This window comes from Pan paniscus, chromosome 9, assembly GCF_029289425.2.
Source record: "Pan paniscus chromosome 9, NHGRI_mPanPan1-v2.0_pri, whole genome shotgun sequence".
In the NCBI taxonomy this organism is placed as follows: Eukaryota; Metazoa; Chordata; class Mammalia; order Primates; family Hominidae; genus Pan; species Pan paniscus.
The window spans coordinates 64,908,337-64,924,163 of record NC_073258.2 but is presented as its reverse complement, the minus strand read 5'-3'; the positions used below and the strand labels follow the sequence as shown (position 1 = coordinate 64,924,163).

Sequence of the window (15,827 nt, the reverse complement as noted above, 5' to 3'; positions counted from 1 at the left end):
ACTCGGGAGGCTGAGGCAGGAGAATTGCTTGAACCCGGGAGGTGGAGGTTGCAGTGAGCCAAGATGGCACCACTGTACTCCAACATGGGCAACAGAGCAAGACTCCGTCTCCAAAAAAAAAAAAAAAATAGTGACAGGGCCCCACTATGTTGTCCAAGCTGGTCTTGAACTCCTGGGCTCAAGCCATCCTCCTACCTTAGCCTCCCAAAGTGCTGGGATTACAGGCGTGAGCCACCGCACCTGGCTTCATCACAATATTCTTTTTTTTTCCTTTTGAGACAGAGTCTTGTTCTGTTGCCCAGGCTGGAGTGCAGTGGTGTGATCTCGGCTCACTGCAACCTCCACCTCCCAGGTTCAAGTGATTCTCCTGCCTCAGCCTCCTGAGTAGCTGGGATTACAGGTACGCACCATCACGTCTGGCTAATTTTTCTATTTTTAGTAGAGACGGGGTTTCACCATGTTGCTCCTGACCTCGACATCTGTCCGCCTAAGCCTCCCAAAGTGCTAGGATTACAGGCATGAGCCACCAGGCCCGGCCTCATCACAATATTCTTTAAAATAGGTTTTTTTTTTTAAAGGAAACTTAACAAAGGTCTAATAATTAGACCGTTTAAGTTTCGTATATCCAAACAATAGGATAAGTCATTAACAACTGGGTTGTAGATGGGAATTTATTGACACTAAGAGATGTTCATCGTATTCTAATAAAAAAGAATATTACAAAGGTAATTTTTACTTACTATTTATTATTTTTTAGAGAAGTAAGGTCTCACTCTGTCCTTCTTTCTTGATCCCCTTTAATTTTTCCCTAACACCCCTTTTCTCTTCCCAAGATCCTATCCAGGATACCATATCACATTTTGTCATCATGTCTCCTTAGCCTTTTCTGGACTGTCAGCTTCTCAGACTTCTCTTGACAGTTTTAATAAGACTCTGGTCAGATATTTTACAGAATGTCCCTCAATTTGAATTTGTCAGATGTTTTTCTCATGGTTAGACTGGAGTGATGGCTTTTCAGGAAGAATACCAAGGGCCATGCTCATCACAGCATATCAAGAGTACAGACTATCAACATGACTTATCAACTGATGATGTTAACCTGATCCCTGGCTGAGGTAGTGCTTGCCAGGATTCTCCACCTGGTTGGAGGAAGCAGTACTTCTCCCCACCCTTCGACACTGTACTCTGTGGAAACAAGTCATTAAGCTCATCATCCACCCCTAAGCGGTGGAGGAGTTAAGCTCCACCTCCTCGAGGGGAGAATCTACATAAACTGGCAGGCTGATTTTTATTTATTCATTTATAGCTAACATAACTACTATAAAAACAGACCAACTAGTTGAAGCTCAGGAATTTCAGGGGAAAAAAAAGAAAAAAAATTATTAATATCTTAGTTCTCAAAATATCTAATGAAATAAATTCAATTTATTTATTGTTGGAAAATAATTACAAACTGATTGGAAGCACCTGAGGGCTAAAGCCCTCTTACATATCTTCGTATCTTTCAGATTGACCAGCATATAGCAGAAATCACAGAATATGGAGGTTTGAATATTACAGGAGCTTCATAAATGTTTGCTGAAACCCAAACTCTAAGAGATTTTTAGATTTAGCTTGTTATTTCAAAACTAGACTGAGTAGTAACTAGTAACTGGACATTTGTCTTATTAATGTAGTAGTTACTAAGACAGCAGTTCCCTCTCATATAAGTCAAAACAGTGCTAATTTCCAAGATGCCCACTCTTCTGTTACATCACTAAAAAGAGCTGGAAAGCTTTCTTTGCACCATTTATTAGAGTAAATGCATATGCAATCTAAGAGGAAGAACAAAGCAGAACTCTTGTTGCAAAAGAAAATTAGAAAGCCTGACAGAAACAAAATGGACTATGTAGATATGAAATTGGTTAAAGGTTGGGCACGGTGGCTCACTTGTGTGATCCCAGCACGTTGGGAGGCTGAGGTGGGAGGATCACTTGAGCTTATGAGGTCAAGATCAGCCTGGGCAACATGGTGAAACCTCGTCTCTAGAAAAATACAAAAAATAGCCACACCTACAGTCCCAGCTACTCCGGAGGCTGAGGTGGGAGGACGGCTTGAGCCCAGGACACGGACGTTGTAGTGAGCCGATATCATGCCACTGCACTCCAGCCTGGGTGACAGAGCCATGCGTTGTCTTAAAAGTAAATTAAAAGGCCAGGCGCAGTGGCTCACACCTGTAATCCCAGCACTTTGGGAGGCCAAAGCAGGAGGATCACCTGAGGTCAGGAGTTCAAGAGCAGCCTGACCAACATGGAGAAACCCCGTCTCTACTAAAAATACAAAATTAGCCGGACGTGGTGGCGCATGCCTGTAATCCCAGCTACTTGGGAGGCTGAGGCAGGAGAATTGCTTGAACCCGGGAGGCGGAGGTTGCAGTGAGCCGAGATCACGCCATTGCACTCCAGCCTGGGCAACAAGAACAAAATTCCATTTCAGAAAAAAAAAACCATAATTAATTAATAAACTGGTTACAAATATATCTTAATACCCCAGCCTTCTTTTTTTTGAGACAGGGTCTTCTGTCTTCTGTTGCCCAGGATGGAGTGCAGTGGTAGTACAATCACTGCAGCCTCGACCTTGAGGGCCCAAGTGATACTCCCACCTCAGCCTCCTAAGGAGCTGGGACTACAGGCATATATACCACCACACCCAGATTATTTTTAATTTTTGTAGAGATGGGGTTTCATTATGTTGTGCAGGCTGGTTTCAAACTCCTGGGCTCAAGCAATCCTCCCATCTTGGACTCCCAAAGTGCTGAGATTACAGGCATGAGCCACTGTGCCCGGCCAGAGTCTCTTTCTAATATGCCAGAATGTGGCATTCAAGTGGTTATGAAAAGATGTTTTTCTGGATTAAAGTTGTTAGTAGAAAATACCTACAGTCCAGAAGAAATAAAAGAGGCTAACCTTAAACATATTTCTATTACAGGTACAGTTTTATGGGCTTACAGGAAAACTCTCTCCTCAGCACTTAAATGGATACATCCATTTCCATAAAGGTCTTATAGAAATTACGAATTATAAGCATGTAACAAAGTTTACAATTTGACTTTCAAAAACCAAATGTTCTTAACCTGAAGTTTATGAATGAATTTGACAGCAGTTCATGAACCCTGTGAAAACTATGCAATACTTTTTTTTTTTGAGATGGAGTTTTGCTCTTGTTGCCCAGGCTGGAGTACAATGGTGCGATCTCGGCTCACCACAACCTCGACCTCCCAGGTTCAAGTGATTCTCCTGCCTCAGCCTTCCCAAGTAGCTGGGATTACAGGCATGTGCCACCATGCCCAGCTAATTTTGTATTTTTAGTAGAGATGGCGTTTCTCCATGTTGGTCAGGCTGGTCTCGAACTCCTGACCTCAGGTGATCCACCCGCCTTGGCCTCCCAAAGTGCTGGGATTACAGGCGTGAGCCACTGCATCTGGCCACAATACTTTGTTAATATGCATGTTTTTCTGGGAAGAGTTTCTCCACTCATTCTTCCCATAAATATTTACTGAACACCTCTTATGAGCCAAGGGCTTGTTTTAGTTGCTGGACAAAACCAATAAGGAAGCTGGGCATGGTGGCTTATGCCTGTAATCCCAGCACATCAAGAAGCCAAGGAAGGAGGATCTCTTGCACTCAGGAATTCAGTTAAGACCAGCATGGACAATATGGTGAGACCCCATCTCTCTTTTTTTCTTTCTCATTGAACTTTTTTAATAGGTCTCAAAATTCTGTGACAAATTGTGACAAATTTAGTCAAGTTGTTCCCATTAAAAAGTACTGATTTTAATAACTTAAAACTGCCACATGACATGCAAAAAAGAAAACCAAAGTGGTCTATAAAAGCATTCCTTCCTTCTGAAGGTGTTTTTTTTTTTTTGAGACGGAGTCTCGCTCTGTCACCCAGGCTGAAGTGCAGTGGCACGATCTCGGCTTATTGCAACCTCCGCCTCCCAGGTTCAAGCGATTCTCCTGCCTCAGTCTCCCGAGTAGCTGGAACTACAGGCGCGTGCCACCACACCCAGCTAATTTTTTTTTGTATTTTTAGTAGAGACAGGGTTTCACCATGTTAGCCAGGATGGTCTCCATCTCCTGACCTCGTGATCTGTCTGCCTCAGCCTCCCAAAGTGCTGGGATTACAGGCATGAGCCACCGCGCCCGGCCAGGGGGTTAGGTTTTAACATGTGATTTGGCCGGGTTGCAGGGGTGGGGACATAAACATTGAGTCTACTGCAATGAGAGAAGAGCATTCTAGGCAGAGTGAACAGCAAATAAAACCCCGAGGTAGAGGGTTATTTCTGGTGTAAAGAACAAGGAAACCTGGGCACAGTGGCTCATGCCTGTAATCCCAGCACTTTTGGAGGTCGAGGTTGATGGATGACTTGAGGTCAGGAGTTCAAAACCAGTCTGACCAACATGGTGAAATCCTGTCTCTACTAACAATACAAAAATCAGCCAGGCATGGAGGTGCGCACCTGTAATACCAGCTACTTGGGAGGCTGAGGTGAGAGGATTGCTTGAACCTGGGAGGCAGAGGTTGAAGTGAGCCAAGATCGCGCCACTGCACTCCAGCCTGGGCAACAGAGTGAGACAAGGAGGCCAGTATGGTTGAAGCCAGGTGAGAAAGGGGGAGGTTGAGGCCAGATATTACAGGGTATTTATTAATAAGTCTTCTGAGGATATCAGCATTTACGGAGTGTAACAGGAAGCCACTGTAGCACTTGGCCCATAAGTGACATGATCCAACTTGCATTTTCACAGGCTTACACCAGCTGCTGTGTGGAAAATGGACTGAAGAGAGGAAAGGGAGAAAGCAGGGAGACCAGATAGGAGGCATCTACAATAATCCAAGAGAGCTAGCCTGGACCAGGGTGGTAGCAATGGAGATTGACAGAATTGGTCAGACTTTGGATATCTTTTTGAAGGTAGAATCAAGAGCATTTGCTGATGGCTTCTATGAGGGACAGAAAGGAATCAAGGTAAACTCCAAGGTTTTTGATTTGAGCAAAAGAAGGAAAGAACAGAATGGCCATTTATTGAGATTGAGAAGACTGTGAGAAGAACAAACTTAAAAGGAAAGATTGGGACAGGCACTGTGGCTCATGCCTATAATCCCAGCACTTTGAGAGGCTAAGGCAGGAGGATCGCTTGAGCCCAGGAGTTCAATACCAGCCTAGGCAACATAGTGAGACCTCGTCTCTATAAAAATAAAAATAATTAGGTCGGACGCAGTAGCTCACACCTGTAATCCCAGCATTTTAGGAGGCCAAGGAGGGTGGATCTCCTGAGGTCAGGAGTTCAAGACCAGCCTGACCAACATGGTGAAACCCTGCCTCTACTAAAAATACAAAAATTAGCTGGGCATGGTGGCACATGCCTATAATCCCAGCTACTTGGGAGGCTGAGGCAGGAGAATCGCTTGAATCCAGGAGGCGGATGGTGCAGTGAGCAGAGATCGTGCCACTGCACTCCACCCTGGGTGACAGAGTGAGACTCCATCTCAAAAAAAAAAAAAAAAAAAAAAAGAATTAGCAATATTAAATCTCAAGAATAAGGAAATCCACAGAGTCAGAAAGTAGATTAATAGTTGTCAGAGAATTGAGGGGAGGGAAGAACGGTGAATGACTGCTAACAGATATGGGGTTTCTCTTTGGGGTAATAAAAATGTTCTGGAATTAGATAGTGGAGATAGCTATACAACCTTGTGGATACACTAAAACCCACCTTAAAATGGTGAATTTTATGGAGACAGAGGATGAAAAGCCAGTGAGAGTGAGTATGTGGTGTCACAGAAGACAAATTAAAAAAGCATTTCAAGGAGAGAATAATCAATTATGTCAAAAGCTGTTGTGAAAGCATGTTAAGAGGAGGATGGAGAAGTGACCACTGAATTTAACAATGTGGAAAATATCTGGTGAACTTGACTAGAAAGTTTCTGTAGAGCAGTGAAATAAAAAGGCACCTGGCTTAAGAACCGTGGAGCCAGAAATTAAGACTTTTAAATTAAACTGATCACTGAATTCAAAAGGGTAACTGAGCCACTTTTACTACATGTTACTTCAAATCTTAAAGCGTGGGCATTAAACTCTCTGTGCCTGAGTCCCCATCTGTAAGAAGGGGGTTATATCGCTACCTGTCTACCTCACAGATAAACATAATACAAGTCTTTCCTCTATAGAATATGGCCTCTAGAGGAATGATCTATATTTTATTTACCTTTCTGTCTTCCACAGCACCTGGCAAAGAGCCTTCATGTATGCTCAGTTGTTGAATTAAGGTAACATATGGGCACAACTTAAATCATAAAGCAGTACACAAATGTAAGATATCGTGAAAATCAAGTACTTCTATCTCATATGTAAAATAAAGACAATGCCCTCCACTGAAATATGTTCAAATAACAAGACAAAATTTTCATAACAAAAGGTTTTCCAGAATGTCCTTCCATATATCTTGAAGGGCGAGCTACCAATGAGGAACACGTCAAAAAGCTCACCATTCCCTCTGGTTAAGTTATGATGATATGGTTACAGGAGATAATAAATCAGTTGATTGGAGAAAACAGGTAAGAATAGTTCTTTGAGACTGGGTGTGGTGGCTCACATCTGTAATCCCAGCACTGTGGGAGGCCGAGGCGGGGGCAGTTCACTTGAGGTCAGGAGCTCGGGACCAGCCTGACCAACACGGTGAAACCCCATCTCTACTAAAAATACAAAAATTAGCTGGGCATGGTGGCACAAGCCTGCAATCCCAGCTACTCAGGGGGCTGAGGCAGGAGAATCGCTTGAACCCGGGGGGCGGAGGTTGCCGTGAGCAGAGATCCCACCACTGCACTCCAGCCTGAGCGACAGAGGGGGATTCTGTCTCAAAAAAATAGTTCTTTGAAATTAAAAAAAAAAAAAAAATCAAAAATCACAAGAGTGGGCCACTTGCTGATAAGCTCACTGTCTTCTCTGGTTAGGTTACGATGATATGGTTATAGGAGATAATAAATCAGTTGATTGGAGAAAACAGGTAAGAATAGTTATTTGAAATAAAAAAAAAAATCACAAGAGCAGGCCACTTGCTGATAATCTTACTTGCTGATAATCTTCTCCCATACGTAAAATGGAAATGCAAACCCCGTTACAGTATTTAAAGAGATTCTCTCTGAGGTTGCAATATCACAGAGTAACATGTCTTACAAAACTCACAGATGCCCAGAAGACTTCAATGATGCAATCACAAGCAATACTGATTACAGCTAAACTTATTTAACATGCACACTTCTTTCAAAACATCAACACCATACCCTATGATCCAAAATAACTCTACAACTAGTAGCTGTCATAAATGAACAGAATAGAAGGTTAAGTCAGTTTTCTGGGCAACTTCTGAATAAGTCAATTATAAGAACAAAATATCGACCTGCTAATTTTTGTCTAAAAAGTTTTACTATGAGTGCTTACTTCAGCAGCACATATACCAAAATTAGAACAATACAAAGAGGATTAGCTGAATTAAGAGAAAAAGTTATACTACAAAATTGATGAATTTTTCACAAGTTTGTATACTTTAGGAGGCTAAATTCATCATCAACAATAAAGTTAACACAAACTATAAGCTAAGTGCACACAACAAATATGCACATTTATATTCGAAAACCTACTTACTTAATGAAGCCTTTGTAATTCTGTTCAGAATTACAAAAATGGTAAATTCTAGGATTATGGGTAAAGAGAAGTGTCTTTCTGCAAAATATACTCTTGACTCAAACAAAATTGGAAAGCTCAACTTTCCCTTTTCCCTTGAACCAGACGTCACCAATTCCTTCATGACCAAACTTCATTTTACAAGGCTTGAAACATGCACAGGACTAGACAGGTAACTCCTATATCAGGATAAATATATTATTTCCTCACAGGATAATTTGATAAAAGCAGTAATATTGGTTTTTATTTTCAGCCCATCTTTAAAACACCAAGAATAAAAACACTGAGGTTCTTACCAGCCACTTAATAAACAACCCCTTAGAAATGACAATTTAGGGTAAAGGTGCACCTACTAAATGTATGTAGACTGGTTGTTTAATTTGATCAGAGTGGTTCCATTACTTGTGAATTTGACAATAAACAAAAACAGCATTAAAAAAAAACTTCTTGGCCGGGCGTGGTGGCTCACGCCTGTAATCCCAGCACTTTGGGAAGCCAAGGCTGGCGGATCATGAGGTCAGGAGATCAAGACCATCCTGGCTAACATGGTGAAACCCCGTCTCTACTAAAAACACAAAAAATTAGCCAGGCGTGGTGGTGGGCACCTGTAGTCCCAGCTACTCGGGAGGCTGAGGCAGGAGAATGGCGTGAACCCGGGAGGCGGAGCTTGCAGTGAGCTGAGATCCTACCACTGCACTCCCGCCTGGGCGACAGAGCGAGACTCCGTCTCAAAAAAAAAGCAAAACACACTTCTTATTCTTGGAGAATAAAAACAATCCAAGTCAGCAGGCATTTGCAGGCCATATTGACATGACCATTCTTGCTGTCTCCTGTATGCTTGCCTCTGCGCTGAAAGGGGTTTCCTAATGTATCATAACAACATTTATTAGTCAGAATCTGCATAAGTATTTAAGCATATTGATTCATGCCAAGCCTTCTGGGAAACATCTTGACTCCTCCCTCTACCTCTTTAACAGACCACCTTAGTGGAAGCGGGTGGCAGCTTTATGACATTAATGTGAAGGGCCACAAACTGAAACAACTGACTCACATGTGGGAAGGGAAAAAAGGCATAACAATAGTCTTTGATTGTGAGGAAGACAGATTTCTCATTTGTACTTGAACTGCTATGTGGTATCTATTAATATGTGCAAGTAGTTTGTAACCTACAAATGGATTTGTCAAACATTAGGTATTGTTATTTAATAAAGGTCAGGATTTAAGGGTACAAAGCAAATGTGTCTAGGTCACATTGTTGATCTATATTTCATTTCTTCACATTAATGGTACAGTTATTTACTACAGGCAAGACACTGTGTTAAGCCCTATAAATGTGTTTACTTTTTTTTTTTTTTTTTTTTTTAGATGGAGTCTCACCCTGTTGCTCAGGCTGGAGTGCAATGGCGCTATCTTGGCTCACTGCAACCTCCACCTCCTGGGTTCAAGTGATTCTCCTGCCTCAGCCTCCTGAGTAGCTGGGATTACAGGATTACACCCAGCTAATTTTTTGTATCTTTAATAGAGGCAGGGTTTCACCATGTTGGCCAGGCTGGTCTCGAACTCTTGACCTCAGGTGATCCGCCCGCCTTGGCCTCCCAAAGTGCTGTGATTACAGGCGTGAGCCACCGTGCCCAGCCAAATTGTGTTTAATTTTCATACCAACTCCAAGATAGATACTATTATCCCAATTTTCAAGTTAAGGAAACTGAGGCTCAGGACTTGCACAAGATCACATAATTATTAAGAGACAGGGCCAGGATTGAAATCTAGGCATTCCTGGAGCTCAAGTCTGTGTTTTAACACATTACACTGCCACTGATAATCTGACACGAATGTAATACTCAGATGATGTCAGTGTTGGACGGGGGCCACATTCCTTTTTATTTAAGGGTTAACTCAAAACACAAATTACATATTCACATTTGATTAATATGGTAGAACAAAGTGTGAAAATGAAGCCATAAAAAGTACACAGAACAACTAAGTTTCATGAGTGAGGAAAGAAATATTTAAAGCAAAACCTTTTTCAAAAAATTGCCCAAGCTGTTTTTGCTTTGAGCTAATTTCTATGAACAAACATATAAAATGTAGTTTTATTTTGGCATCATGATTTTCTTTTTTCCTTTCCTTTTCTTTTTTTTAAGACAAGTTCTGGCTCAGTCACCCAGGCTGGAGTGCAATGGCACAATCTCAGCTCACTGCAACCTCTGCCCCCAGCTCAAGCCATCCTCCTACCTCAGTCTCCTAAGTGGCTGGGACCACAGGCGCACATCACCATGCTCAGCTAATTCTTGCTTTTTTGTCTTTTTGTAGAGATGGGGTTTCACCACTATTGTCCAGGCTGGTCTCAAACTCGTAAGCTCAAGCAAGCCACCCACTTCAGCCTCCCAAAGTGCTGGGATTACAGGTGTGAGCCACCAGACTCAGCCAACTTTCATAACAACAATAAAAAGCAGTCTCTAGCAAGTATAGAATTTGTTCTTTTTTTTTTTTTTTTGAGACGGAGTCTCGCTCTGTCCCCCAGGCCGGAGTGCAGTGGTGCAATCTAGGCTCACTGCAAGCTCCGCCTCTTGGGTTCACGCCATTCTCCTGCCTCAGCCTCCCAAGTAGCTGGGACTACAGGTGCCCCGCCACCACGCCCAGCTAATTTTTTGTATTTTTAGTAGAGACAGGGTTTCACCATGTTAGCCAGGATGGTCTCGATCTCCTGACCTCGTGATCTGCCTGCCTCGGCCTCCCAAAGTGCTAGGATTACAGGCGTGAGCCACTGTGCCCGGCCAAGTTACAGAATTTCAACATCGTGTCATCAGTAAACTATTAAAGTACTTTTAAAGTTCAGATGATAGACGTGTCTCTATACTTGAGGCCTAATAAAGGCAACTCTTGCTCTGAAATGAACACTGAATATTTCAGTCTCTTTTACCTCAACCTCAAATTTTTGCCTCTGATATCTTCAGTTTCCTTCAAAGGCAGAAATCTGGGAAGCCATCCTGACCCCTGATCCCCATCTCTAAGCATACTACATTGCTGGCTGCATTAGAACCTAAGGCACTAAAGTACATAGTGCCATCACTCATTCTTGACCTGTATATAGTAACTAATACTTCTAAAATTAATTACTGGACAGGTCGGTCAAGACAAAATTGTTTTCTGTAGGACACCAACCAATCACTTACTTTTCTTTAACTAAAATCAAGACAAGTCTCCAAAACCAAGAGGAGCTTGGTGAAAGAACATGAAGCTGGAGGATGACAGCAATACGTGCAGATTTTTTTTTTTAAACAATTAAGGTAATTTTTTAGCATCTACATTTTAAATAAGTTAAATTTTGGAATAACAAACTTCATCTTATTTTCATGGTGCAAAAGCCTGAGACACTTCCTTTGTGACATGAAGAAAAACACCCAGCAAGGAGGAAAGGCTTCTGCAATAAAAATGATTACAACACATTGCAGTAACTTTGTTTTTTTTTTTTTTTTTGAGACGGAGTCTTGCTGTGTCGCCTAGGCTGGAGTGCAATGGTGTGATCTCAGCTCACTGCAACTCCCGCCTCCTGGGTTCAAGTGATTTTCCTGTCTCAGCCTCCCGAGTAGCTGAGACTACAGGTGCCCGTCACTGTGCCCGGCTAATTTTTGTATTTTGTAGTAGAGACAGGGTTCCACCATGTTGTTCAGGCTGGTCTCTAACTCCTGACCTCAGGTGATCCAACCACCTCAGCCTCCCAAAGTGTTGGGATTACAGGAGTGAGCCAGCGTGCCTGGCCCCACACTGCAGTATCTTAAGGTAAACTTTTATGTTCAAGTAGTGACCCAACAAATGAGGATCTTGCATTGGGCCCACCAAAACTGTATTAGTGCTTTTTAGACAATATGAATGCACATTTGCAATGGATAAGCATTTAAGATAAGAGTCTCTTGGCTGGGCTCAGTGGCTCATGCCTGTAATCCCAACACCTTGGGAGGCCGAGGTGGGCGGATCACTTGAGGTCAGGAGTTCAAGACCAGCCTGGCCAACATGGCAAAACCCCATATCTACTAAAAGTACAAAAATTATCTGGGCGTGGTGGTGCATGTCTGTAATCCCACCTACTCAGGAGGCTAAGGTGGGAGAATGGTTTGAGCCCAGGAGACAGAGGTTGCAGTGAGCCAAGATCACACCACTGCACTCCAGCCTGGGCTACAGAGCGAGACTCCAAAAAGAGTTTCTCTTTAGTTTATTTCTCAAGTGTGCCTTTCTAGCTTGTAAATTTGATAATTTATTCAACAAATACTTACCAAGTACTATTATATATCACTGTTTTAAGTGCTAATAGTGATACGTGTCTACAGCACATCTAAGAAATACAAATTCTGTAATAAAATTTTACTAAGAAATAATGGGTAAAGCTGGTCACAGTGGCTCCCACCTGTAATCCCAGCACTTTGGGAGGCCGAGGAGGGCAGATCACATGAGGCCAGGAGTTTGAGACCAGCCTGGCCAACATGGCAAAACCCCATCTCTACCAAAGATATAAAAATTAACCAGGTGTGGGCTGGGTGTGGTGGCTCATGCCTGTATTCCCAGCATTTTGGGAGGCCGAGGTGGGCAGATCACGAGGTCAGGAGATCAAGACCATCCTGGCTAACACTGTGAAACCCTGTTTCTACTAAAAATACAAAAAATTAGCCGGGCATGGTGGTGGGCACCTGTAGTCCCAGCTACTGGGAAGCTGAGGCAGGAGAATTGGCATGAACCCGGGAGATGAAGGTTGCAGTGAGCTGAGATCGCACCACTGCACTCCAGCCTGGGCGACAGAGCGAGACTCCGTCTCAAAAAAAAACCAAAAGAAAATTAACCAGGCGTGGTGGCGCACGCCTGTAATTCCAGCTACTCGGGTGGCTGAAGCATGAGAATCATTTGAACCCCGGAGATGGAGGTTGCAGTGAGCCAAGATGGCTCCACTGCACTCCAGTCTGTGACAGAGCAAGACCTTGTCTCAAAAAAAAAAAAGAAAGAAAGAAAAGAAAAGAGAAAGAAATAACGAGTGGAAACTGAGGCATTTAATATTATTCGGAAAATGTAATGCAAACTCATGTACTTGGAACAGCACTTCACGATATAATTCTACTACTTTCGACAAAACACATAATTTCAGCACCTTTTCCACTATCATAAAGAGAAGTGCAAAAAATACACAATAGATAAAAATTGTGACAAGGGTAGATGACATAAAAAAAGGTAAGCCAAACAGAAATATGTTATGTCATTAAATTCGTATTGCCAATTTAGGTGCCAATTAGGTTGTGGTATGCCTGTGTGTCTGTGAACAAAATACTCTTATTTCATTGGCCTACTAGGCCAGTTCTTCCATAAGTGCATTAAAAGAATGAAAAAGTTGAATCTCAAATGATTTCACCATTTAGTTATAAACAAACTAGGACTAAATTTTCAAATCTGCTAACTAAAATGACTCTTCAACACTTAACATCTGTCTTATCTTGAGCTTACAGAGCCAAATTTCTAAAACTTAGGTCTGAATCAAAAATGAAAAATCAAGAAAACCCAAAAGGTAAGTACAAAAGGGCCTACCAAACAGTAAGCAATGACAAGTGATTAAAGCAAAAAGATCAAGTTGCTAAGTTATAAGGAAGTCGCTGTTCATCTGGACCTTAGCCCAGAACACAAAAATTTGGAGAAAAGGCTGGTGGTTTAAAGGAGACAGGGTTCTAAATTTGCTGCCTCATTCTTTTATCTGCAAAAGCTTCCTGATACTGCCTGTTTCTACTGAAATGGCCATAACCACACTGAAAAAATCCAACAGGGCTCCAAAGCTCTCAGACAGGTGAAAATTCACTGCTAGAAAAACACGTAGAGAATAATACATTTAAGGTTAAGATCAGAAATTTTTTCTTTAGAACCCAAGATTCTGCCAAAGGAGAAAACGAAGCATTAAAAAAAAAGATCAAAATCCTTTAACATAACTAAATAGAGAGCAAAATTATCTCTACTCTCCCGAATTTACGGCCCTGCCTTTGACAAAACGCATTTTTTTTCCCTTCAAAGACTCCGTTCCTTTAAGAACTACCACCTGCCCATGGTGTTTTTTTTCCCCCCTTAAGAAGGCATCTGCACTGCAGATTTCTGCATAAGGGGAGCTTGCCAGGCAGCTCTCACCAGCAGGCAGACGCGTATACAATGCAAACTAAAGGAGGTCTGCAGCTTCGCTCTTAGTCTTTCACAGAGATGGGAGAAGGGGACTCAACCAGCCCTTGCTTTGTCTGAATGTTCTCCCCCTCCCCCTTTCTGCAATAAACACCCCCCTTTGTTATACTTCGATCAATAGTAGCCCACAGAAAACATGAAATCAAAACATGTTGATAGCTTAGCATGACTCTATTTTCTAGAATATAAGCGACTGATTGCGTGTCCCCACCCCCAGGCAGCGCCAGGGAAGAGCAGGCTGTTGCAGATGCAGCCACGGATCCATCTTGGACCATTAGCAGCTCCCTCCCAAATCTTCCCTGAGCTATTCTCATCACGCCTCCTTCTACCTCGGAGCCTCAGAAAAATCCGGCATTCATGGAGTCTAGCCGAAAACAGTAAAAACAAAACAAACAAACAAACAAAAAAACAGGCTACAGTGCTTCCATTAAACTTCCTCATCTTTCCCATGGGCAGCCAAAAATATTTTGGAGGACTATCATGAATGCTTGATTATGTCAACACCTGTCTGCAAACCTGCAATGCAACCCTTTCACCACCATCCCCTCAAAAATCGTAACAAATTGTTTCTCCCACCACCCACCTGCCCGTATCCTTTCAATCTCTCTGATCCTCCACTAAATCACCCAGGTTCACCATATGCATCGAGCAACTCTCCATTTTATCCCACGAGCTGGTATTTTTCCCCACCTGCCCAGTCTTGGCGTTAACGCCCACTGGACTATCTCCCCGCCCCCAACCTGTTTTCCTCACACCCCGCTATTTCCTCACCGCCTGCACAACCTTACGTTCCCCTTCCCCTTTGCCCATTTTCCAAACGCTCGTCCCCGGGGGGCTGAAGCCGTCAGTAGTCGAGGGTAATTCGTCCTCCTCCCGCCTCGCCTCCTAATCCCCCCAGCCCCCAGGCTCCCGCTCGCCCTCTTTCCCAGGGCGGGGGCTCCCCGCGCGCCTTACCCGCACAGGAGGAGCTGCAGCTCTTCGTCCCCAGGGCGGGGCAGGCTCCTGGGCTCCCGCCGCCGCCGGGCGCGGACGGCTCGGCTCCGAAGGACGACGAGGAGATGGAATGGGACTGAGTGGCCGCCGACGGCTCCGCCATGGCTACGCGAGCGAGGGTGGGAGAAGGGTGAAAAGAGATACGGGGCGGGAGAGAGGGAGGGGAAATAGAATAATCCGGCAACTGGCTCGCTCAAGTCCCTTTACTCCGCCTGCTCCGAGGACAGACTCCGACAGACTGACTGACTCAGCCGAGCGCAGCTAGAGGGCGGGAGCGCGAGCGCGCATGCGCACAAAGGGCCCCAAGCGGGTGCCAAAGCGCGCAGCGGCGCAGGGCGCAGGCGCAAGAACCGCTGCTCTGCGCTCTTGCAGGGAAGGAGGGGCAAAGCCGGCCTCACGCGGCGCCTCGCGCGCCGAGGGTTGGGGAGCGTCCCTTGGGGACCAGACGCAAAAGGCGTACCCAAGCCCCAATCCCCGCCCACGACTGCGGCCGAATCGTGGAGCTGCGGGATAGTATTCCCTCCTGCCTCTTTATGTGAATGTTTTAGGGTCGGCAGATTATGTATTTTAACGGTAGAAATTTCTTTGGGCTTCCATTATGGAAACTCTCTTTCCCGTACATTCCAGAGCCTATATCTTTTGTTTGATGCATTCCCACCTGTGACTCCAATGAAAACTGAAAACCAGAGTGTACAGTAGGCCCACTCTGCAAGGTGCTTTGTGAATCTCACTGGCTGTGTCGTAATATCTCCTCACCGAGAGGCAGAGATGGCACGGCCCCCCATTTGGTAGGTGGAGAAAGATGCTATACAGAATGAAAAACGATTACTCATTCCAATCACATTGCAATGCAGTCGCAGAACCTGCTTCGTATTCTTATCTCGTTACTGTTGCCAGAGAAGGGTCCACCTTGGGT

At 43.8% G+C, this 15,827-nt stretch overlaps 1 protein-coding gene across 8 annotated transcripts in view; it reads right to left on the bottom strand.

Annotated features, from left to right (window-relative positions):
- Positions 1-15,302, bottom strand: part of RTN3 (reticulon 3) — a 78,338-nt gene extending 63,036 nt beyond the window's left edge. For 2 of the 8 annotated variants that reach the window (XM_034932831.3, XM_034932830.3), the window contains exon 1: positions 14,873-15,214. In XM_034932831.3, the coding sequence (XP_034788722.1) occupies positions 14,873-15,014 (142 nt within the window). In that variant the 5' untranslated portion in view covers positions 15,015-15,214. Of the gene's footprint in view, positions 1-14,872 lie in introns of all 8 variants that reach the window. The other 6 variants (XM_008953932.4, XM_034932833.3, XM_057299167.2 and 3 more) reach the window with 6 other exon arrangements.
- Positions 15,303-15,827: the final 525 nt, after the last annotated feature.